Below are 25,751 nucleotides of genomic sequence, written 5' to 3'. Positions count from 1 at the left end.
CCCATTTCCTGGAAGCTTCGTGGGGTCACTGCCCCCTCTTTTCCGAGAAGTCGTTAACTGCCTGCTGTTGGGCCCGGGCGGCTCTGGGGAGGGTGACAGCCTGGAGTCCTGGCTGGGAGTCAGGTTACACCACTTGTGTCTGAGTTCGCGCAGCGTGTTCCCCTGTCAGGGATTCCACAAATATCTCCTGGAGGTAAAAAAGGAAAGTGCGCCGGCCTCCAGCACCCAGAGCCGTGAGCCTAGTCCCAAGTCCCCGAGAGAGCGCCAGCCACCAGGGCCATGTCGCCGTAGCCTTGATGCCGCGGTGCAGGGGTACCGCGTTCTTGGGGTGAAGGGGTGACTGGGCATGCTGCTTCCCATGGGTTGCCCACCATGTCTAATGGATACCGCACTCTGTCCCAGCACCTCAATGACCTGAAGAAGGAGAACTTCAGCCTCAAGCTGCGCATCTACTTCCTGGAGGAGCGTATGCAGGAGAAGTATGAGGCCAGCCGGGAGGACATCTACAAGCGGGTGAGTGCGGGGCCGAGCGCGGGGCCTGGGGGGGGCGGCCCCGCGACACGCCCGGCTCCTCCCAGCTCGCGCCGCGTGGACAAGCGGGCCCACCTCTCTCCTGCCTGTTTGCTACTCCCCTTCTCTGGAACTCCGCTGTGGAAGTGCGGAATCGCCGTGGGCGCTGGTTTCAAATGTGGATTCTGCACCCCCCCCATTCCTGCCCCCCCCCCCACAGCGAGTCTGATTTAGGGACGGGAGGGCGAGCTTGGAAATTTGCATTTTAAAACAAGCCTCAGAGGTGACTCTGGAGCAGGTAGTTTCCCAGGTCACGCATTTCCGAGGACAAGGACCCCTGGGAGCTCTGGCTCAATGCGGGCACCAAACGGTACTGTGGGGGAAAGGGCAGCGGCGGGGGGTATTTCTGGTCCCTGAGAAATTCATGTTTGTTTTTGAAGATGATTTTGCAAATGAGCTTTCCAGACAAGAATCGTAGGCGTTTTCAATCTTAGGAATGTTCATCGTAGAAGGAAGGAAAGGATACTGATAAGAGCAGCGGCTGGATGAAGAGGGAAACGGTGGCTTCCCCTGAAAGGGAGGTTGTTCTGATGGAGGGCTGAGCGGTTGGGATGGGAAAGAAAGATGGAGGGAATTGGCTGAGTAGAGGGAGAGATGAGACAGCTTCTTGGTAAGAGGACATCAGGCTATGGGTTCCCAGGATTAAGCGTCCTAACTGGTTACCACCGTATTGGTTTCCTCCGTCCTCTTAGTGTCTGGGCAAGCACTGAAGTGACCTCAGTGGCCTGCAGCTGGCCACCTCTGACTTTATCAGAGAGTAAATCCCCAGCTGTTTACACCAAGACCATACAAATGTGGTCACTCTCTATGTGCTCTCTGCCCTGTGGAGAAGAAGGCTGGGAAGCATTACAGGCTGCTGGATCAGAGGAGGAACTGGTGTCTATGAAACCCAGATGATTATTTGGTAAATTCAACCAATGTGGACAGCTAAATTTGGGGGGTTTAGCCCTATATTCCGTCTTTCCTGGATTTCCATGTGTTAACCAGAATTTTCCTGAAACTGGTCCAGACTCACCTTTCATCTTTTATGTGCCTCAACGGGGCTGCCAGGGGTCAAGGAGGATATTGCCAAGTGAGGGTTGGTAATCATGAGACAGTTGGTGGGGGAAGGGGTTGAGTGGCTGTGTTTACCTCAGGGTAGAAATAGCGAATGAATTTGTTCACTGAGCAGAGGGAGGGTCTTTTCCCATTAACTGTCCCCAAAGCAAGACGAAAGGTAGGGGCAGTTAGATAATTTGAGGAAAAGGATTTCTTTAGCTTGAATGCATTGGTCTCACGGTCTGCTCTGCAGTGGCTAAAGAGACAGTCTTTAGGGAACATGTTAGGCATGGTATGAGAGGGCACCACTTCCAGAAGAAGTGTGGTCAAGGTTATAGGAGCCACGTGGAGGCGGGGAAGAGTGGCCACAGGACACTGTCATATACAGAGGCGACAACCTTTGTGTTAGACCAATATTGTCATTCGTCTCATAGAGGAAGTAGACATGGCCCTATATCTTCCTACTGTTAAGTGCAGGACAATCAGGCAGCTACTGGCACCATATGACTCGAGGGATCTCAAACCACTGTGTCCCTTCCTTTCCCTTCTCACCAAGTCTTGGTTCAATCCACCTGTCACATTACGCATCCCATTTGGCTATGATTTGGGAAACACTAAAGGCGTCAGTTCAAATGCTCTTATTTTGAGAAGCAGAACACATATATCTGTTATTAATCATTAACATCGTAGTTGAAATTAATTTATCACACCATGTAGTGATGAGGGACTGATAGAAATCAGGGCAGTTTTGTTTTGATGGAAGGACACCGGATTATAAAACCACCACATCGGAGCCCTGGACAACCAGGGCACCTAGGCAACTACATTTCCCTCTCTGAGCTTGTTCCAGCCTCTAGAGAACTGGCATCAAGAGTAATACATACACCATTGGCACTGAAAATCATTTGTTGAGGGTTATGAATAAATAGCAGCCATAAAGATTAAATAAGACTTACAGCAGAGCACTTTGTTAAATTTCATAGTTTCATACATATGTGAGGGGGTAGTAGTTATATGCCTACTAGTAGTAGTAGTTACTATGATATTTAAAAATGAGGATGAGGTTTGGCTCTTTTAGTCTTATCCTCAGATATTTCCATGAATGTGTTGTCAGGGAGGGAAAGAATCCCCACCCCGCCCTGCTTCTTTGGTGCTTATGGCGAGACTAATAATAACATAATGAAATTGGCACAAAACTAGATTAACAGGAGAAGAACCAATTTAATACATGTGTGAGAGAATCACAATATAATGCTCACATCATAAGGAGGCTCAAAGAAATGATCGAACCAGACAGACACCTTTTCGTACTTTTTAGACAAACAATACATTTGTGAGAAATTGACAGGACAAAGAAAGTGGGCGCTCATTAGAAGGGAATCTAAGCAAGGTTCGGGTATTCATTAATGAGCCATTTAAACAAAGTAGTATACTAGAAAAGAGGAAACAAGACTTCTTCATACAGACTTTGTCAGCTTTAAGTTGTTGAACTCGATCCATCAGGGGTGTCTCCCAGGTGTGGGGTGGGCACCTTTCACAGGGGAGGTTTATTTCCTGCACTCAGTGAGACAAAGGAGGGTTTTAAGGTGCCCTTTTGGCACTTGCTGCTTGTTAAGTAACTTTAATTCAAAGTAATCGATGTCGGGGTTTCGTACCTAGCAGAGCAGCTCCCTCGCTGCGATCTATTGAAAGTCAGCCCTGGACACAAGGGTTTGTAAAAAGAAGAAAAAAAAAATGAAAAAAAAAAAAAAAAAAAGAAGACAAAGTAATCGATGTGCCGTCATGGGATATTTGGGGCCCCGACAGTGTCTGACGTTCATCCTTGTTACTTCGTGATTCCCCAAGATGAGGACAATTAAACGACAGCCATGTTGGTGAAGAGACATCAAGGGTGACACGTGATGCGTCACATGGTGGGTCAAGTGAGTCAGATGGGAATTTAGAGCCCCGTCCTGTGACCAAACTTAGCTCGTGTTCCTTTAGCCTTGGAAGGAGACTTCTTTAAATATAGTAAAAGCATTAAATCACACCCAACAGAGTTACAATCTGCAATGATTGGGGTACTGTATGCATGATTCTCTTAAATAAAACCAGCGTTTGTGAAACATACGTAACGTACGTCTGTTGTGAATAGTAATTATTTGATCATTTTACGGATGTTTTGCTACTGCAGATTTTGTTGAGATATTTGTACTTAGGAGTGAAAAATTACTGTCGTAAGGAGAGACAATCCCGCTTTTTGCCGTGATGACGGCAGGGAAGGGAAATATGGGCAACTTGAGGAGAAAAGGACTGGAGAAAGGGTTCTGTCTTTCCAAGTGGCAAGTCCTCCTGTATGTAGTTTATTGAGGGAGGGACTAAAATAGATACAATCCTTAATTATAAAGGAAGCTAACAAGGATTTTAATTATTTGTAAGAGAAATTGTAAGAGTTAGAGTTGTATAAAAACCTAGAAGTATCAACCTCAAAGCAAGTACATAAAAAGAGAGTTAAAGGTTTCTCTCTTTCAAGCTGTTCAGAGAACTCAGAAATAATCTTAAGACTCATGCTAGTCATGGACTAATAAAATAATATTAAATTATACATAAAAATTGGTTGTGTAAGACTGGCTACTTTTCTGTCGAGCATTTAAACTATCCTTTAAGCGTCAATTCCTATAAATAGTTACACACACACACACACACACACACACACACACACACTCACACACAGGCTGCTTTCCCGAAGCAAAGAAAAACAAAAGGTCTATGTCACACCCTGTTATACTGATTCCTGGGGCATATACCTACCTAATTAGGTACCACTGCCCCCTCTTGGTAGCAAATATTAATTGTAGGTTCAGTTTTTGGGAAAGACAATTTTGAACTTAGAAAGCAAGGAAAGGAGAAACCATTGCAGTACAGACAGCTAGCTCCTGATTCTGGAGCAAAGTGAGGAAATACTGTGAGTGGTCCACAGCTGAGTATGGCCTACTCCTAGGGAGAGTGGCTTGTTCTCATTTCTGAACGGCAGCTGCTCTGGTAAATAATTTCTGGGTGGCAACTTGGCTGATTTCCTCGTTGCTGTTGATTATCTAATCCTGCGTCTTCTCATTATAGCTGAGTGTGCCACCACTAGGAATATGTCCAACCCTGGAATTTATGAAATCCGCTGCTGTGTGGTAAACACCCAGCCCCCAAACAGGACACCATCCACTGTGGTTTTGCCTTATGATGACAACTTACTTGTTAAACTTGTGTGAATTTATCATTAACCACGGCTGACAGGGCCAGATCCAAAAATAAAGGCATCAGGAGAAACTGGACATTGTCATCCTGGACCAGATACAGTCCGTGCTTAAATATGACATAATTGATGTTGGAAGGTTAAAGTGGATTTGACTGTCGATAGGAATTGTGCTCTGTTGTTTTTTGACCCTTAAATTGCCTGACTTCTCTGAGCTGTGGTTTCTCATCGTTGGGATTGAGTGATATTTTTCCTCAGCAGACTTTGAAGTTTATACATAGCATGTTTATGCAGCTAAGGGTTTTGTTTGTTTGTTTTGCAGCTAGGTTTTTAAAAGCATAATAAACAGCCTACTGACTTTACTTGCCTACCAAATTTTCATCATTTCTGCTACTCAGCTATCACAGAGCCTAGTAGCTAAGAGTCATGAACCGGACAAACCCAATATGGAATCTTGGTTTTCCCACTTCCTACCTGTGTTAACTCGGATACTTCTCTGAGCTGAAGTGGACATTGTAAAAATTATTATGATGACTGTGGTTGGTTATAATTTAAAATTTTTCATCATCTTGATTTAATTCTTTGTGATGTCCTTGGTCTGGCTCTAAATTCAGTTTATTGTATTTGAGTTTTGTTTAAGACCTATCTCTTTTGTTAATGGAGGTGGAATTGACATAACGTTATGTTAGTTCTAGGTATACAACATAATAATTTGATACCTGTGTATATTGAGCAATGGTTACCACAGTATTCAGGTTAATATCCATCACCACATGTAGTCACACAAGAAGTTTTTTTTCTTGTGATGAGAACTTTTAAGATCTACTCTCTTTGCTAACTTTCTTTTAGGCTCACTGACTGATTTTCTTTAGTCCTAGCCTGATTTCTTAAGGCTTTGGGCAATATGATGGGTACCAGCATCCATGCAACCATATGGGACCAAACACCCAAAAGTTCAGTGACGTCCCAAGGAACTCCATCACGCTATATGATTTAGGGACCTGACCTGAACCAATAGAAGACTATTATAGAAAGATGAGTATCTTAGAGGGATATCAAAATGCAAGGACATACCTTTTGGGCTCAATAGGAAAACCTGAATTCTGAATCCACCTTTTCCTAGCTACACTTGGCCTTGTCCATAATTTCCTTGAACCTTAGTTTCCTCAAATGGAGGCATGAATTCCTGTCCTGCCCTTCTCCCCATATGTAAACATATTTTAATGTGTTAGATGTTAAATAAATGTAAAGGATTATTTGTATCCCGCATACCTGGAGACGCATACTAGAAAGTATGCGCTTCTCAGATTGTGGTCCAACGTGACGGTTGCAGTTGCTGTTGCAGGGTGAATGGTTTTCTTGTTATATTAAACAGAGTTGACTTTGTTTTCCTTTTACACTTGGATACCTTGTTTAGTTAGCTGCTAAGGTTTCTGTCCCCCTATGTTTTACTTACATGAACTTTATAATGTACATAATCAGGGAGGGAGAAATATAAAGAGAGAAATGAAAACTACTTTGGCCAAACTATTTTGAAACAATTCTCTGGAAGCTTGGTGTGCACATAGTCTGTGTGTGTCCGAGTCTGTGCACTGTGTATTCTGACTCCTCATTCTGAGCTTTCTGAGGTCAGTGAAGACATGCTTGTCCATTGCCTCTCCTTTCTGGGAGTGGAAGTAGAAAGTAAGTAGGGAAACTACATTCATTAAATTGTTGTAACCACTCTTTTTGTTCTTGTTAAAAACAAGTTTAAACTTCATAGCTACAAGGATGGCCCTTATAAAAACAAAACAAAACAAACAAACAAAGAAGAAAATAATATGCGTTGACCAGGATGTGGAGAAACTGGAAACCCTGTGTGTAGCTAGTTGGGAACGTAAACTGGTGTAGCCACTGTGAAAATGGCATGATGATTCCTCAAAAAATTAAACATAGAATTATTATTATATGATCCAGCAATTCCACTTCTGGGTAAATACCCAGAAGAACTGAAAACAGGGACTTGAACAGATATTTGTACACTCATGTCCATAGTAGCATTATTCACAGTAACCAAGGGTAGAAGCAACCTAAGTGTCCATTGATAGAGGAATGGATACACAAGATATGGTATACACATAGAATGGAATATTATTCAGCCTTAGAAAGGAAGGAAATTCTGACACATATTACAACACGGATAAACTTTAAGGACATTATGCTAAGTGAAATAAACCAGTCACAAAAGGACAAATATTATATGGTTCCAATAATATGAGGTACCTAGGACAGTCAAATTCATAGAGACGAAGATTGGAATGGTTGTTGCCAGGGCTCTAGAGTTGCGGGGGTAGGGAGGATGGTGGGGAGGATGGGACGCTATTACTTAATGGATATGGTCAGTTGGGGAAAAACTTCTGGCGATGGAGAGCACATCAATATGGATTTACTTAATGCCACTGAACTGCATAGTTAAAAATGATTAAAATGGTAAATTTTATGTTATATATATTGTACCACAATAAAAAATAGTTAAAGCAACTTTCCTATATCTGTCATAGTTACTTTTTTAAAAATCGTGGAACCTTTGACCAAAACAACTGTGTTTTCTGTTCTTGCTTAACGTAACTTTTCTCCTTTTAAAAGAGCTTTTAATTAAAAGTCATAATACTTGCTGTTGTAAGGAAGAAAATTTTTCCTTTGAATACTTAAGACCTTTTCTTCCAGTCACTAGGAAACAAATCTAAAACTAAATTCTGAAGCCTGACTTAATTCTAATTCACTTTCAATTATACCCTTAACTATGTCTACATAATTTATACTTTTGCATGAACTGATTACAAAGCCAATTCTTCCTGTGATATAGTTGAAAGAATAGTCATTGTTGATTTCTTTTTCAAATATTGCCTTTTTTGCATTATTGGCCTTTTGTGTACTCATGTTTGCACACATGCATTCATGCATTCAGACAACTATTAACTACCTACTATATGACAGCTCCTATGCTAGATTCTGGTGGAGAAAGAGATCAACAAATAAATAAAAGTGGCATGATAAGGGCTCCCATCAAGGTATGTACAGATTGTTCTATAGTATGAAGGAGAATAATAAAAATCCACCAGGAAATTCCTTGCCACGTGTGTGAAATATCTTAAAAGATACCCCCACAACAAGGAATGGTGAAAACCACTCCAGACAGAGGAAATAGCATATACGATGGCCCAGAAGCAAAAAAAAAAAAAAGGGGGGGGGGCTGTGTGCTTTGTACACTTCACGTTGTTCAGAGTGGCTAGAGCATGTGGCATTGAGGGCTTGTGATGGCTGGTGGTAAGATGAGACTGAAAAGGTAAGCAGGGGGCAGATGATGGAGAGCTTTGAATTAACCCATTTATTCATTCACAGACACGAATTCGGTACCTGCTATATTCCAAGTACTATGCTAGGTGTTGGGCCTTCAAAGCTGGGTAAAATACAAGTGATAGAGTATGGTAAAAAGCAGAAGCAGTGTACAAGGTGTAAGGGAACCCGGATGAGGCCTCTCTAACCCAACGGAAGAGAATAGATGGAAGGCAGATCTGCAGAGGATTCTCTGAGGAGAGGACCCCTGAGTTTTGTCTTCCAAGGGGAGTTAGTCAGTAGATGGTGGGGTGGAAAAAAAGGGCTGTCGCCAGAAACAAAAGCCTGGAGGCAAGAAACCACATGGTTCCTGTGCAGAATTAGATTATTTCTGTGATGATACATTAAGTAGTCGGCATATAGAATGAGGTTTAGAGTATGCAGAACATAATCCTTTGTGCCATTTTAAAGAGTGTAGACTTTCTCCCAAGGACAAAAAGGAGCCATTTAAATAGCAGGGAACATCTAGATCCTTCTGGTAGGTGGGGAAGATGGACTGAAGGAAGATAAGGCAGGAAGGCAGGACAGACAGACTGGGGACAATAAAAAGATCAGTAGTTGCCGGGGGTGGGCGGGGAGGGAGGGATGAATAAGCAGAGCACAGACAAATTTTAGGGCAGTGAAACTATTCTGTACGATACTGGAATGGTAGATACGTGTCATTATACACATGTCCAAACCTGTAGCATGTACAACACCTAGCATGAACCCTAATGTCAACTGTGGACTTTGGGTGACAATCCCGTGTCCAGCAGGTTCATCGATGGCCGCTCTGTGCCACTCGTGGGGATGCTGACATGGGAAAGGCTGTGTGTGTGTGAGGACGGGGTAAGTGGGAGCTCTCTGTACTTCTATGAGCCTAAAACCTCTCTAAAAACATGAAGTCTATTTTTAAAAAGCTAAAAAATAAAATAAAAATTTAAAGAGATGATGAGGGTCTAAATGAGGGCCCGTGGCAATAGGAAGAGAGGGGAGGGAACCGATCTGTGAAATATTTAGGAGGTGAAATATCTGTAGGACTTGGTGATCGTTACGATGGGAAGATGGAGGGAAAGGAATCAAGAAAACTGCCAGGTTCCTGGCTAACCCAAGTCACTTTTTTTGGGCCTCTGGTTCTTTATGTATAAAATGAATGGGCTGGACCGGGATGGCCACTCATTTCTCTCCCGGCTCTGAAATCCTGTGGTTCTGAACAGCCTCTGGATACTGTCACCCTAGTGCGGGTAGTTGCTTTCCTTCTTCCCATCTCCCCGCTCCTCTGATACCTTCTCGTAAGGGAGGTGCACCTCGCCAGCAGAGCTGAGATAGCATTAAAACCTCCAGCCAATGTCAGGGAACCCTAGTCCTGTGACCTGGTGGCTGACGTTGCTAGGGGGAAACTGAGATTCTGGAAGCAGGGACTGCCAGAAGCAGCCTTTCCTTACCTGATAAATTGACTCATTGGCAGGAACAGAGAGGGTATGGATGGAATGTTTCTAATGGGTTTTGGGAGACTTCAGTCATTGCCTAAAGTATAGGATATGCTAACAACAGAAAATAGATTTCTGCTGGGGCCAATCAACGTCTTGTATGTGGTAGGAGGAGTGGGCAAAATTCTGCTTTGATATGGATTTGGACAACTGGAAAGGGAGATAAATAAGAACGTAGAATCACAGGATAGAGGTAGAGAGGATCTTAGAGTTAATCTATAGAACCCCTTCACTTTTTAAGGAAACGTTTTATGTAAAAAAATAATGTTAGACTTAACAGAAAAGTTGCAAAAATAATGTAGAGAGTTCCTGTAGATCATTCACTCAGCTTTCTCTCATGAAGAAACCCTTTATTTTAAAGATAAAGAAACGGAGGCCCAGAATAGTAAAGTAACTTGCCTAAGGTCACATAGCAAATTAAAGGTCAAGTTGGGACTAGAATCCAGGAGCCCTTGCTCCCTGTCCAGGCACTTGCAACGACTTCCTTGGTTTTCAACAAAATCAAGGGATCTACATGCTTATCAGAAGTTTCGACTTTCTTCTCCTTTGCGCTACTGGGCTGGAATAGACTATACACAGCAGGAACTAGAGTCATTCATAGAAGAACGATTCCGTACCCTGTGCCTGCCGCCAAAAGAAGATGTGTAGTTCCTCAGCCTCTGGAGGCCTTCCCCGGGAGTTTCGTTTATGTTTCCAAAAGCCCCTGTGAACATTTTTTTTTCTCTGCTTCCTGCTCTGGCCTTTGCCCTCTCATCCAAGCAAGTTTAACTTCACAAACCTCACAGCAACATGAGGCACCGTTGTACACGGAGAGGCATAGAGTGGGGGCTGGTGCAAACTGGAAAGGAGCCCACCCTATCGCGTTGAATAGCAGCTAATCCACCCACACACCAAAAGAGGAGTACGAAACTTGGTACATGCTGTTCCCAGCAGAGCTAGTAGTCAGATGGCGTTTTGCCAGGCAACTTCACGACGGACTTTGGGCCACACTGGGCAGTTACCATCCCAGTTATTTGGAAACTTGGCTTGAAGAGGTTGGGAGTAAATAAAAGGCACTGACTGCTTGTAATGCCAGCTTTTCCTCTCCCATCATGCAAAGTACCGCTGCCATTGAGGGCGGAAGGCCACTGCTTTACACACACAGGGCCTCCTCTGAGCCCCCTGGGTAAGTGGAGGGAGGCTGCCGGCATGAAAGCCATGACGTGGACCTGCTAAAGGACAGTCTTGGCGCTGGAAGTCCTTCCAGGTCACTTTTTCTTGACAGGTCTCAGCATTTCTCTCTGAGGCCACACAGGTCGCTGTCCCTCTCGCGGGAACTCCATCAGACCTCCCTCTTCAGACTCTCTCTAGTCAAGCTGAGTGTGTGCTCCGTGCTTACATAAGCCTTGTCCTGTCCACCTGGCACAGCTCAATGGGTGACAGGGTGTGTTGTCATCACTCTGCTCCAAAGTCAGAAACTCCTGAGTCCAGAGCTGGCTCCTAGGGTCTTTCCTGGCACAGAAACCAAATGAAGGACGTGGACTCCGGGGCTCGGAGAAGCAGATCCCTCAGAGATGGGGTGGGGGCCGCCCCTATGCTAAGTCTTCTTCCTCTTCGCTTCTAGCCTGTGGGACTGTGGAGAAGCCCAGCTCGCTGCCAAACCATCTGGAGGCTCAGAGGACTCAGATAGAGTCAGGATAGTGGCAACTGGCCCCTGGCAGCCTCGACAGAGGGCTCCCTTCAGCGGTGGAAAGCTTGGTTATGTAGGAACCGCATACGGGGGCCTTGCCTGAATTGCTGCAGGTAGAGGTGGTGATGTCGATGAGGCCTGAAATGCCACCTTGGACTTGGCCTTCAGCGCCCAGCTTCCTAATTTCTCTCTCCTCTTTCCTCTCCTGTTTCCCCTACTTCGTCAAGGTGTCAGGGTATGTCACCAGTGCCCCAGGGTCTTGATATAAGATAGAGAAAAATGGTTAGGAGGAAAACAGCTACAGACTCCTCTATCCCTTCCAAGCTATTTCTCTCCAGAAGTTTCTAGACCCAGGTCTTGTCCGTCTGGTATCAGTCTTCTCCCCGCCCTGAAGCTCTTTCTGTCCTTCTTGGTCCCATATCTTCTCTCTCTCCTCTTTGTTCACACATACACGTGGAAAATAAATGCTGAATGCTTCCCATTTAAACTCTGTGGAAGAGGAAATCCGTTTAGCGTTGCTGCATGCCAGGCACTATGTTTGCGTTTTATACATATTGAACTCAAGCACGTACTGGTCCTATGAAGTCGGTGCCTTGTCCCCATTTTCACGGAGCCACTGTGGCCACTCATAGCCTCAGGGAGTGCACTGGTCTCCCAGTAGCTACATGGCCTGGTTCTTCAGTTAATAAGCAAGGCCTTGGAACATTCTTTAGAATTTAAAGTTGGTCCCTCTTTCAAATGCAAATGATGGGTTTGTTTGGGTGTTGTTGTTTTTTTAGTGAATAAATCTGCATTGTACTGAGGTCTGACTAAAGAGAAAAGAAAGAGCTCTGGTAAAACGGTATCTATTTTCATAGCAGCTTTCACCAAGGTTGTGGCAGGAAGAGGTGGCATTGTCTCACTGATGTATCTGCAGTAAAAGGTGGCACTGACCTCGTTTTTCACTTGTGAAACAGGTGCAGATGGCCATGTGGGGTGGAAACCAGGCTAATCGTATCCACCTACACTGCCCTATCAAACTTGTGCTGAGTCGGGTGTGGAACTCTAGAAACACAGAGGGAATTGGGACATAGTCAAACCAAAATAAAAATGAGAAAATGAGGCTTATGAGCAAAGGGCAATAGAATTGGGATTTTAATTTGAAGAAGAACAAACTCAGAGGTGACCTAATAGTAGATTTGAGGTACATGAAGTCTCAGTATGTGACGGATAGTGATTAGCTGTGCTCTGTCTCTGCTGAGAATAAGAATAGTTTGATCCTACTTGAGACATGAATTAGGCCTCATGCATTTATAAATGTTTTTTGAGCACCTACAACATTCCAGGTGCTATTGGAAGTGGTTGGAATAAATATCAATGAGCGAAACAGATAAGCATTCCTATCCCCAGGGAATTTATATTCTAGCCTGAGAAGACAGATATTGAACAATAAACATTATAAATAATTTTGTCCAATATGTCCAATATGTAGAATATTTGACAGTGACATAACCTCTGGGGAATAAAAAGAAAATCATAGACCAGGGTAAGCGGGTCAGAAAGTTTTAAGAGTAGAGGACAGATTGCAGTATTAAATAGGGATCAGGGGAGGCCACATTGAGAAAGTGATTTTAAAATATATAGTTTATATGGGCCCGCAGTCCAGGCACAGCGTAGCTGAGTTTCTTGCTTAGGTTTCATTTGGCCTGGCTGACTTGACTGGGGAAGAATCTTCTGAGCTCACTCGAGCTGTTGGCAGAATTTATTTCCCTGTGGTGGTAGGACTAAGGGTCCCAGCTGCTTGCTAGATGTTGGCTAGAGGCTGCCCACAGTTCCTTGAGGACACCTACTGTTCCTTGCCAAGTGGCTTTCCCACAGGGTCGCTGCCTTTATCAACTCAGCGAGGTGGGGTTCTAGAGCAGGTGTGCTGGCAAGACAGTCTGAAAATGTACCACGGTGATAGGAGCTCCGTCACCTTTGTTATGTTCTATTGGGTGGAAGCAAGTGACACGTCCTGCCCCTACTCAAGGGGAGGGAATTACCCAAAGGCTTGAACACCATGAGCCATGTGCAAGTCTGTCTACCTCATGACTTCCTTACTTTTTTACAGAGGTGGGATGGAATGGGAAATAAATAAACATGAGCGTGAACAATGGCGGGAGATTCATTCCTAGGTGTTTCCTTCACAGCGTTCATAGCCCTCACGTATCCCAGGTTGGTCTCTAGGCCCTGCGCCTTCCCCTCTGTACTTGGTTGTTTGCATTGCCACTTCTTTTTTTTTCATTTCTGTTTTTCTTTTCACCTTTTTATTCAAATCGACATTATTAAGTATACAGTTTGATGAATTTGAGTGTGAACTTAACTCAAAGTTTGCAGACTTAATTATCCAACCTTCATGTGTGTGCGCGCTTGTGTGTATAAAACAACCACCATACAAGTGAGGTGTAAAACATTTCCATCACCCCCGAAAGTTGCCCTATGTCTCATTGGCAATCTTCTCACACTTCTGGCTGCAGAAAACCTTTGATGTGCTGTCTGTCTATAGCTTAGTTTAGACTTTCATACAAATGGAGTATAGATTTTGGAGTCTGGCTCCTTTCACTTAGCGTAATGATTTTGAGGTTTATCCATCTTGTTCGTGTCAGTCGTTCATTCCTTTTTATTGCTGAGTAGTATTCCGGCATCTGAATATAATGCAATTTGTTTGTCCATTCACCTGTTAATAAATATATGGGTTGTGTCCAGTGATTGGCTATTATGAATAAAACTGCTATGAATAGTCATGTATAGGTCTTTGTTTTATTTCTCTTGGGTAAATACCCAGTAGTGGAATTGTTAGGTCATATATAAGCATATATTTTAATTTATGAGATACTGCCAAACTGTTTTTCAAAGTAGCTATGCCATAGACAACGCTTTTTAATCAATGCCTCGAAGGAAATGAGGAAGTTAGCCACACATATAACTGGGAGAAGAACGTTTCAGGCAGAGAAAAAAGCAGGAAAGCCACGGAGGCTGAAGCAGCGTGAGAAAGGGTGAGAATTCTGGGAGATGAGGCCCCAGGGGTGATGGGGCTGGTGCAGACCAGATCGGCCCTTCTAGATCATTTTATAGACTTTGGCTTTTACCCTGATTGACAAGGGAAGCCATTGAAGGGTGTTGAGCAGAAGAGAGATCTAACAAATAACAGCCCTATCTGACTTTTGAAAAGATCACCGTGGTTACCGTATTGAGAATAGGCTGTAGAAGGGCGAGGGCAGAAGCCAGAGGGGCTATTAGGCAGCTCTTGCAGTAATCCACATAAGACATGATAGTCAGCAGACACACACAGGTAGTAACAGGTGATGTGGGGAGAAGTGGTGAAGGTAGGGCCAACAGGCTTTGCTGATGGATTGGATGTAAAATGTGAGAGACAAAAAGAAATCAAGGAAGAGTCCAGATTTTTGGTCTAAGCACCTGAAAGGATCGAGTTACCCTAATTGAAATAGGGAAGGCCGTGTATAAAGCAGGTTTGAGGGTGGAGAGTGGGTGTTCAATTTTGGATATTTTGTGTTTGAGATATTTGTTGGACACTTCCCGTAGTAATACCAAGTCAGAAGTTAAGTCGATAAGCCCGAAGTTTTCGATAAAGGGTTGGGCTGGAGATATAAATTTGGGAGTTGTCAGCATATACATGGTATTTAAAGCCATGAGACTATAATATCACCGAGGGAGTTAGACCTACCAAGGGTGAAGAGAAAAGAGCCAAAGACTTAGGTCTGGGTTACTCTAACATAAGTAGTTTGGGGAAAGGAGGACGAACCAGCAAAGGAAACAGAAAAAGTGCAACTGGTGAAGTGGGAGGAAAGCCAAGAGTCTGGAGTCATGGAAGCCAAGTAAACAAAGTGTATCATGGAAAGGGGAGGGATCAACCTTTTGAAATGCTGCTAATAGCTCAAGTAATGTGATGACTAAGAACTGACCTTTAGATTTACCAACATGTCATTAGTGATCTTGATTAATTTTGGTGGATAGATGGAGTCGAAAGCCTGATTGCAGTAGTTTTAACCGAAAAAATGAGTGGAGAAGAATTGGAGTCAATGAGTATGACGGGTTGTGTTAAGGGGTCATGTTGCAAAGGAGAACGAAAAAAAAAAATGGGACAGTAATTAGTCAGGGTCTTATTCTCCTACTACCTATGTATTTTCAAACATGTTCCTGGAGTGAGTCACTATCCCTCACATGTGCTAATTCCCTGTTAACACATCCTTGTTCACACCTGGAATACCTGTATCCTTTTTCTCTGCTTATCCAAACCCTCCTCAAGTTTCTAAGTCCAACTCAGATCCCAGCTGCTCAGACGGGCCTTTTCTCATCATAGGTGCCTGAAGAGCACTCTCTGTGCTCTTCCAGCAATTACACTTCAGATACTTTATTTGACACATGTTATGGAATCCCTGGCTGACAACTAACTTGTTGTGTACATTTCTTATCCCTCCTTTAAAATTATAAACACTTCGTGGGGTGGATTGCTCTCAAACTTATCCAACCTTCATGTAGCTTTCCACATAATCTTCAACATTGTTGAGCCTCTAACAGAAACTCAGAAAGTTTGTGTTGATGGGTTGCAAACACCCAAAAATTTGCAAGTAAGGCTCATCTGTACGCAAAAAATGGAAGAGGAAACCACCTTTCCATCCTTTGCTATCTCTTCCACCCGAAAGGCCCAGAAGCTGTGCCTTGGAGCATTCCAGGTGACTCTCCATCTCTTCCTGGAACTGGACCATGTCTCCAAGAAGGGTTGGCAGAAGTAGGAAGCAAAAAAATGGAGAAAAGAAACAGTGTAAGAAGAGGACTTCTTGACAGTGAGAATTAAGAATGCGCTATGTTTTTATTTAGAACGACATCCATTCATTTGATATAATCATCTTCTGTGTATGGACACTGTGCTAGCCAGGGGGATACAGTGGAAAGAAAATAAAGGGGGGTCTCTGCCCTCCTGACACTTACAGGTTAGTGTCTGAACACAGTCTGCGCTGTCCTGTGGTCCAACTCCCTAAATAGTTTTGCTTCACTTATAATGAGCTGGAGTCACTTCTGTTTTTTTGTGGGTTGATGAATGCCATAACCCCATAAAACTCGGGAGGATAAACGGTGATGCAGGTGAGAGCATGTCTTCATGACATGTAATACACTTAGAGCCAGAACATCTTTTTCCTAACATCTTAGGGAGCAGTGCTGTTCAACAGAAATATCATGGGAGCCACAGATGAGATTTCAAAATGTCTCGCGGCCACATTGAAAGAAAAGTAAGAAGAATTATGTGAAGTGAATGTGCATAATATATTTAAAATATCATTTCACCATGAAATCAATATTTACAAAGGGAGATTTTGCGTTCTTTTGTTGTGGTTGGCCTTGGCAATCAGCGTGTTCTAATTCTTTGAAGTCCCTACAGCAGATCTCAGTTTGGACTAGTCACATCTCAGGGGTTCAATATCTACGTGTGGCTCGCAGCCATCATCCAGGACAGTGTAGGTGTAGAGTCTACAGTCTAAGGGCTGTCCCTGGTCCCAGCTTCAGAAGAGTGGCCTGATCACAAGACCCGGCTTCAAGGCACAGCTAGGCTCCCAAGGGAGTGTTGACTGCACAGGACTCTGTAGGACGCCAATCAGGGCTGTATCCCTTATGGAGCCAAGATCAAAGCCAGTGAGCTGAATGTGGGGACAAATGTCAGAGCATGTTAGATGATACAGATAATTTAAAAATCTTGAGTGGGCCATGAGTTTCCTGTGCACCAATTTATCTGTAGAAGAATTCATATCGTTTTCATACTTTAAAAAAATTTCTTTATTGGGGAATGCTGGGGAACAGTGTGTGTCTCCAGGGCCCATCAGCTCCAAGTCAAGTCGTTGTCCTTCAATCTACTTGCGAAGGGCACAGCTCAGCTCCAAGTCCAGTTGCCGTTTTCTTTAATTGCAGGGGGCGTAGCCCACCATCCCATGTGGGAATCGAATCGGCAACCTTGTTGAGAGCTGACACTCCAACCAACGGAGCCATCCGGCTGCCCCTAGTTTTTATACTTTATAACTCCAAAGTAAATTTTTACTCCCTGTGCAGTTCTATACCTGCCACCCAAAGAGAAGTTAAGGAAAGTGAAGGACGCCCCCCGGCCCCCTTTCCTAAATAGCTGAGGGGAACAAATCATTCTGAGCATCCATCCTTTCAGCCCCTTCAGGGGGGCTGGGCCCCTGTCTCCTCACAAGGGAGCCTGGGGATTGCAGGGGCTCCGGCCTCATCCCCGCTTTTTCAGGAGGCCTGCTCTTTGCTAAATTAAGCTCAGCCAGGTCTATTTGTGGACCCAGAGGCTCCAGCCAAGTGAGAGAGATTGGTCCTGCTAAGGAATGTGCTGGGGGCAGGGTAGGGGTGGGGAGAGAAGCACTGAGATCACTGGTATTTATGTATTTGGTTTCTCACTTGCCAGCTCACTTGGGCCAGATGAACAGAGGCTTCTGGGACTCGACCACATTTTAACAGAGTGACCACAGGGGCTGAACAGCTCGAGACACACTGAGAACTGTTAAATCAGAGAGCAGTGTGATCCCCAAGGCCATGTGTATATAGGACCTCTGAGCTCAGACTCTAAGGAAAACAAGCCCAAGATACCACATTTCCCCCCATATTTTTAACAGACCTTATTTTTTAGAGTAGTTTTAGGTTCACAGCAAAACTGAGCAAAAGGTACAGAGATTTCCCATATACCTCCCGGGCGTCCCCCCGCCCCCCCAAACCACACATACACACACATGCACAGCCTTTCCCACATCAAAATCCAAAGATACGTCATTTTAATCTCTTTTCTTGGGTTCCTCAACTCAGTGTTGACCAGAAATAGCTCTCTCTCCTTCCTAAGGCCTTTTTCTACCTTTGGGGAAACTGATGTTTATTGAACACCTACTCTATGACAGGTATTTTCATTACACCTTCTCACTTCATTTTTGCAATATCCCTGAAAGGTAGGTACTAACACTTGATGGAACTAAAATTGAGGTAGAGTGATTTACCTCTAGTACAGAAGACAAACTATGCAAAACTGTGAAAAATGGTTGAATATCTGCACTTTCCTGTGATTCAACCTAATAGCATGTGAGAGAGCTACATAGTATTTGAACCCTGGCCAGCTTAGTTCTAAAGTCTACACTGCGTGGTATCATACTGCTGTCCTAAGTACCAGATTCTTTATTTCCCTTTGCACTGCAATAGTTTCAGATTGATATCCCTCACCTCCTAAAAAACTAGAGCTGGGAGATGAGAGGTAGGACAACCCAAGTATGACAACCTTGAGTTGGGTCTACGAGTGTTTCTTTGGAGGCTGAAGCTGGAGTGACAGGGTAGACCTGCATTGATTTTTGTGTCTACTGCTATTTACAGCTGCCACGTGTGTGCCTGTCCATATATGATCCGATTCTGTGTCCCTTCTGTTTATCACACTGTAATGTAATCATTTTAATTGCCCATCGGCTGTAAATTTCTTGTTGGCAGTGATTATATCTGCGTTGCCATTTCTAGTACTGATTGGAGTACCTGGCACATCCACAGCAGTAAGTGCTTGGTAAATATTAGATGGAAAAAGAAATGAAAAAAACAAATGTTACCCTCTCACAAGTCAGTTACCCTGTGCTCTGCCCAGTGAGTTCTCTCTCTCTCCGCCCTCCCTCCCTCTTCCCCCGCTCCCTGGCTGTGTCTGTTCAAACACCTGACCTCCTTAAATCTCACCCCTGGCCTCAGTGGGTACTCAGATGTGGTTGTCTGTTTGTCCACTCAAAGTAAACCAGGCTGGGAAGGGGACAGTATTGTTTTCAGGCCCCTACTAAGGGCTCATGTGGGTTGGGCGTGAAGGAGTGACCTGAATAGAGTTTTGCCATTTGGATGTGGCACCTTGTATTTTGTATTGTATGAACTGAAACTTTTCCACTTGGTGTTTTTCCATCTCTTTGGGGGACTGAACGCTAAAGCAGGCTCTGGCAGGGACGTGTCCTGGCCTTGTAGAGTCTTCTGGTTACAGAGACTGTAGACTCTGCCCTGCTGTCCTTTCTCTGGCAATCAAGGGCACTTGTCACCTGTTGGAGAAGTCTGTGTGTCTAATTTGTGGCTTAATTGCCCTCATAGAAGACAGTAAAATTGGGATCTGTCAGAAGGCAGAAATTATACCTCTGAACAAAGCCTTTCCTCCACCCTAGGGTCTAAGGACTGATAAACAATGAAATTCCACTGGTACATATGAAGCTCTAAATGGCTTTAGTAAGTGATTCATGAATCTGGCAGCATACTATCTGACAAGCTAGAAGGGTGCTGCTAGGGGTTGTACAAAACGGAAGGTTTTTATAGGAAGAAGGGTGGGGCAAGGGAGCTAGTAACAAAAGAAAAGGATTATATTTAGACCCCTGACATCTCCTTTTTGGGGGGTGGTGGGGGGAAGGGTTTTCCTCATGCAGATTGCCTCTTTATGTGGTGGATGGAGTGGGCCCCTGTGACAGACAACCTCGCTGGTGTTGAGCAAACTAATTCCAGACTGGTTGACTAAGATTATGTTTCTAGGAGAGGCTGAAACAGCAATTAGATCAGGTATTAAATCATGGCCTTCAGCACAAGTGATGCCACTTGGGGCCTGTGGTTTTATCTTTAATAGGAATTAATGTTTTGCATTTGATCCACCGTATGTCTAGGCATCTTACATCAACCTACAAGATGAGCAATGAGGGTAGTATTAGAATTCTTATGGGCAAGAGGAAGAGGCTCTGATTCAATTTAATTGTGTCCAAACATTAAACTTTGGGGGTGACTCATCTAAGGTCACCCAGTTAGTTAATGACGGAGCCAAATGGTAGACCCACTAGGTTCTGTTTTTGCTTTAAACCTGGGTGAGTGGAAAGAAATGTCATATACAAAAAAAACTCACTTGAAAGTTATTAAAATGTATTTCTAGGGAGTGTGCAGGGAGCAGCTCCTGTCTCTTGGTCAAGACGGATAGACCTCCTTTATGAAAATACTCGGTGCTTTATCCTGTTTTGTAGCTATGGTTTTGCCTCAGTGATATCAGAGAGGCCTAGAAAAGAAATTCACTCTGCATACAAAAAACATTTATGAACTACACTTTTTCCTAGAAGGGATATGACTCTAAAAAGAAAGCATTCTAAAATAAAAACAACCACTAAAAGTTACTTTTCTCCGGTGAATAAGCAGGAATTATGTGAGGGTCTGCTCACAAGATTCTGAAACTCTGATGCTAAACTTTTTTTTTTTTTTGAGTTTCTTTATCAAATGGATTTAGAGTGGGATTTGGCTCCATTTATTTTTGTCCCAAATAAAGACCCTTTAATGGAGGGTCTATTCCTCTCTGGTTTGTTTCCTACAATGGTGCAACACCCATTTCCTTCCTTCACTGACCCTATTTCACTTCTTATCACACTGAAAACTCCTGAGGTCAAGGACCTTTAATCTCCAATACATACTTTCCTTGCTAACTTTATCAATGAGTGTATGCTGGTATGCCGTCAAGTTTCCTTTCTCTCTCTCTCTCTCTCTCTCTCTCTCTCTCTCTCTCTCTCTCTCTCTCAATCTCTCTCTCTCTCTCTCCTGCTCTTATCTTAGCTGCAAGCTATGAGGGATATAAAATAACAGGACATAGTCCTTGTCCTCAAGATGCTTGAAGATTAGTTGAAACACAGTCACACACAGAAATATAAAGTTAAATACCAAAGCAAAAATGTGCGTTAGCTTAAAATTAAAAAAAAACACAAAACCCACATAAATCCTACCTCTTTGTAATAGGTAGTCTAGCAAAATAAATGTATTCACATTTTTTAAAATGTAAGTGAGCAATTCAAGACACTTGACAAAGTGTTTATTCCATAAACATACGAGTACACCCAGAGCTGCTAAGGGCAAAGTACTATTCCAGACATTAAACCCTGGAGGGGGAGCCAGACATTTTACATAACGAATTAAGGCAGAGTGAGGAGAGTGCAATGCGAAAGACAGGTGTTGATGACCGTGACCCCTGGTTTACTCCCAATTTTTGCTGTTGTCCTGGTATAGTTGTGATAGGACCCTTTTTCACTTTTAGAAGGAGTGTTAAATTATAGTCGTCTCAGTTATAAACAAAGTGCAGTGGGAGGGAAGAGCAAGGAATCACTGGTTCTGACTGGGGGGTTGGGAAAGTTTCCTGGGGGAGGGGATGTCTGAGCTGAACTGTAATGAAGAGCAGGTTAGAAGGAGGGGCGATGGCATGACAGGCTGAAAGCAGCGCGGGCGAAACCTAGCTGGCATCGAAAGGCCCTTAGTGATGGATTTCTCAATCAGTGGAAGCCCTTGGTTGAGAGGAGAAGAGCGTGGTGCCACCCAAGGCTAGAGGAGTCATGCAAACTCTTACCACTAACTACCATCACTCAGAATTCTGTGTTATCAGGAAAAAAAACAGCCGCTGGATAATGAGTCATGTCACCACGGTCCTATGTCAGAGCAGAAGGGCTCAAGCTGTCTAAGGTGAGGCGGGAGAGAGGGAGTGAGGCAATGTGAGAGCTGAAGAGACTGGAAGATGATGAGAGATGAAGTGAGACAACAATGCTTTGATTAGTTCAATCTGCACAATTAACGAAAGTGCAGAGTCCTCTCTTTAACAGAATCTTGTCTAATTTATTCCTGCCTTTCTGCTTTCCCTCCTTATGACTGTAACCCAGTTGTCTTGTGAGACCACCAAGTTGAAGAGGTGCTTCGAGGCAGGTTTATTTTCTGTATCCCTCCATATTGGGAAATGAATTCAGCACCCCTGTTTTATGTCAAATCTGGTGGCTGAAGAGCGCTGCTATGGAGAACCAAATGTTCTTTCCTATCTGTGACCTTAATTTAGATCATTCCAGAAGTAAAAATGAAAAAAAGAAGAAGAAAAAGAATGTGGACATTTACCTTTCCATGCTGAAAATGTCTCTTTTAACTTTTCATTATGAAAATCTTCAAATATACACAAAGGTAAAGAGAATAGTACCTCCCACATACCTGCTCCACATACCGGGGACCCATGTACCTGTCCCCCGGTTTCAGTAATTACTGACATTCTGCAGTCTCTGTCTTCTCCCTCTTCTTCCATCCCCAAACTGTATCTAGAAAGACATCAGAATGTACCTCTGACAGATAAAGGGCGGTGTTTTGAAACATAACCACATATTATTACTGTACCCAAAGAGCTTAAAAATAATTTCTTAATGCCATCTAATACTTGGTGCATGCTCAATCTTCTCTCTAAAATGTCCATTTTAAAGTCTGGAGGTCTTAATTTGTATCTGAGTCTCAGTGTAGGCGCAGGAGTACAATGCTTGGCCCTTCTGCGGGGAGGAGGAGAGGCTGGAATTCTAAGCTGTATTCAGAATTCTACTAGTGACTCAGAGTTACCCCAGGCAAATCTTTCTCCTTAGTATGCCTCAGTTTTAGCAACCTTTCATCTCAATGGGCTTATAATATACTTCCAGAGAATCTTCTCAGTTTAAAACAGAGGAAGGCTTTTAAAGGCTTCAGATAAAAAGTCTGTTGCACAATCACACAGTATTATCCTGTTCCCTTTGTACTCACTCAATGAACATATTATCATTCCATTTCTACTTGTGTCTTGGTTGGTTTTCTCCTTCAATGTGTTTCCTTCATTTAGGTGCCAAGTCCTGTAAGGGCCTCAGGTGGGTCACAACAGCTAGTTATTTGAATCAGGCACTGTACTGAGCCCTTAGGTTATTTCACTTATCCCTCTACAACCCTCAAGGTGTTTTTCTTAACCCCGCTTTATAGATGAGGAATTAGGTTCTAAGAGGGTTAGTGACTGACACAAAGAAGGTCACCCAGCTAGGAAGTGGCAGAAAGGCATCCTGAGTCTGCCTCTCCCGAAGCACGTGACCCAGCGTCACAGAGTTGAAATGCAAAAGCTGAAGACCAGAGCACCTGGCTGGTTCCACCATTTTCTCTGTCGCTAGGGAGTCTGTAACTTAAAAGTGTAAGGAAGACGTGTTTAAAATACACTTCTATATACAGCCGTTTGGTTTTCAGGAACAGACCTATATTGGTAAGAAAAAAATTATTTTAACACACACTCTGCCCTCCAGTGCTTTGGAGAGCAAGCAGGCTTGGGCAGTGGAGAATGATGGGTAAGTAGCTCCAGGAACATCCTGAAGCCGTACAGTTCATTCATTGTCGACCGTGTTACTGATCCATCTGAACCCACATTTATGTCAAGTGCCATGAAGAAGGCTGAGATGAGATGACAACTTGTGGACCGAGGCAAGACTCAAGTAGGAACCTGATTCCAGGACAGAGGGTCTGTGTCCGTTAATGATGACAAATGCCTGTGTGCTTTTCAGAACATCGAGCTGAAGGTTGAAGTCGAGAGCCTGAAACGAGAACTCCAGGGCAAGAAACAGCATCAGGATCAAACTTGGTGAGTTGGGCTTTGCACTAGTTGAGTTCCAGTCCCTTCCAGAGTCAGGTTCACTGTTCTGAGAGCAATAGATTTGGAGCCAAATTCCTTCCCCTTAACTCTGGCCTTTGGAAGCTGCGTCCAATCCAGGGACTACAGTCATGTGCTTTCTTTCCCTTAGGCTCTCTGTTCCTACCATATTTCCCTGAAAATAAGGCCTAACCAGAAAATAAGCCCTAGCATGTTTTTCAGGAGGACATCCCCTGAGCATAAGCCCTAATGTGTCTTTTGGAGCAAAACTTTTTTAATTTATTGGGGTGACAATTGTTAGTTAAATTAAATATATTTCAGGTGTACAATTCTGTATTACATCATCTATAAATCCCATTGTGTGTTCACCACCCAGAGTCAGTTCTCCTTCCATCACCATATATTTGATCCCCCTTACCCTCATCTCCCTCCCGCCACCGCCTTACCCTCTGGTAACCACTAAACTATTGTCTGTGTCTATTGAGTTTTTTGTTTCTCATTTGTCTTGTTCTTTAGTTGTTTTTGGTTCTCTGCTTTTTCTGTCTGACTTAAAGCAAAACTTAATATAAGACCCGATCTTATTTTCAGGAAAACATGGTAAGTCTGACTTTGCCGTAGATTGGTAAATTCACCAGACTTAAGATTATGAACTTCATATTCAACAATCTACTAATAATCTATCCAGAACTTCATATTCAATAATCTACTAATAATCTATCTGGGGCGGGCATAGATTTTGGGGAAGATGAGCACTCTCACACACTGCTGGGGAGAGTGTGAATTGTGGCAACATTTTTGGTACGTGGCACTACCTATCCAAGTGAAAAAGAGGCATTTCCTTTGAGTAAATAATCCCTAGAATGAATCTATTCTTCATAAATAAAACACAAGTATGAAAGGATAAATGTATAAGGATGGTTACTTGTAATCATTCTTTGTAATGGCAAAACACTAGAATCACTATCCACCCATAGGGCAGTGGTTGAAGGCATTTTGATATAACTCTACTGTGGAATATTACTCAATCATTAAAAAGAATGAATTAGCTCTAGAGTATTATCCTGGCGGGAAGTCCCTGATAGACTAAGTACGGGGAAAAAAGGCTGACTAATATTTATAGTATCAGCCCCTTTGGGTAAAGACATACAGTCCTCTCTATGTTTATGTGTGTTTCCTTGATTGTGCATACAAAAAACCAAAAAAACTGGAGTGTTACAAACCAAACTCTTTAACAGTACTTATATCAAGGTAGTGAGATTAGAATTTGTGATGGGGAGAAGACTTTATTGTTTTCTTTCTATGCTTTTGTATTGTTCAAAGGGTTACTTTTACAATTTACAGTTTTTGTAATGAAAAAACTTAGTTCTTAATGGGGAGCATTATTAAAATTGTTCTTAAAATAATTTTCAGATTATATCCTGGGATTGGTATACATTCAGTCCGATCCGGCATTCTTTCTATCACTAGAGAAGTTCTTGATATTTAGGATCGCAGCCCAGCAAGAGCAGAATATTCAAAACCAGACTCAATTATACACAACATGCTGGTATTATTAAATACTTACTAAGGCATTAAGTGAACTAATTAGATTTTAGAGAAACTTATAAAGACCATAGAGAAATTGATTTTGAGATTTGTGTAATGCTTTTTAAAAATTTTCTGTCACTTGCACTTTTAAGGAGGTGGCATTATTCTATTTTTAGAAATGAGAAAACTAAGGTACAGAGGGTTAAAGTCTTTTAAATGAGTGTCAGAGCCCACATCTTCTGGCATCAAGTTCAAGGCGCTTCTGACTTTACAACAGCTGTAGTCTATTAAATCAGGAATTCCTGGCTGACTGAAGTACTTAGAAAATGTATGACTTCCATTCTCAAGATATTATCATTAGCTTTGGTCTATTGCGCTTATCTAGGAATATGGAGTCAAGGTAAAAGCTGATGATTCCTGAGGTCTGCCTTT

General features: G+C 43.1%; 1 protein-coding gene across 23 annotated transcripts in view; it reads left to right on the top strand.

Annotated features, from left to right (window-relative positions):
- PDE4DIP (phosphodiesterase 4D interacting protein) overlaps positions 1-25,751 on the top strand; it is a 176,127-nt gene that overhangs the window by 55,174 nt on the left and 95,202 nt on the right. For 18 of the 23 annotated variants that reach the window (XM_081080511.1, XM_081080497.1, XM_081080483.1 and 15 more), the window contains 2 exons: positions 403-513; positions 23,707-23,783. In XM_081080511.1, the coding sequence (XP_080936637.1) occupies positions 403-513; positions 23,707-23,783 (188 nt within the window). Of the gene's footprint in view, positions 1-69; positions 514-23,706; positions 23,784-25,751 lie in introns of those variants that run through there. The other 5 variants (XR_013995405.1, XM_081080506.1, XM_081080505.1 and 2 more) reach the window with 1 other exon arrangement.

This window comes from Rhinolophus hipposideros (assembly GCF_964194185.1).
Source record: "Rhinolophus hipposideros genome assembly, chromosome: 19".
Classification (NCBI taxonomy): Eukaryota; Metazoa; Chordata; class Mammalia; order Chiroptera; family Rhinolophidae; genus Rhinolophus; species Rhinolophus hipposideros.
Note: the sequence above shows the minus strand (reverse complement) of the source record. Positions and strands in the feature narration are given on the sequence as shown.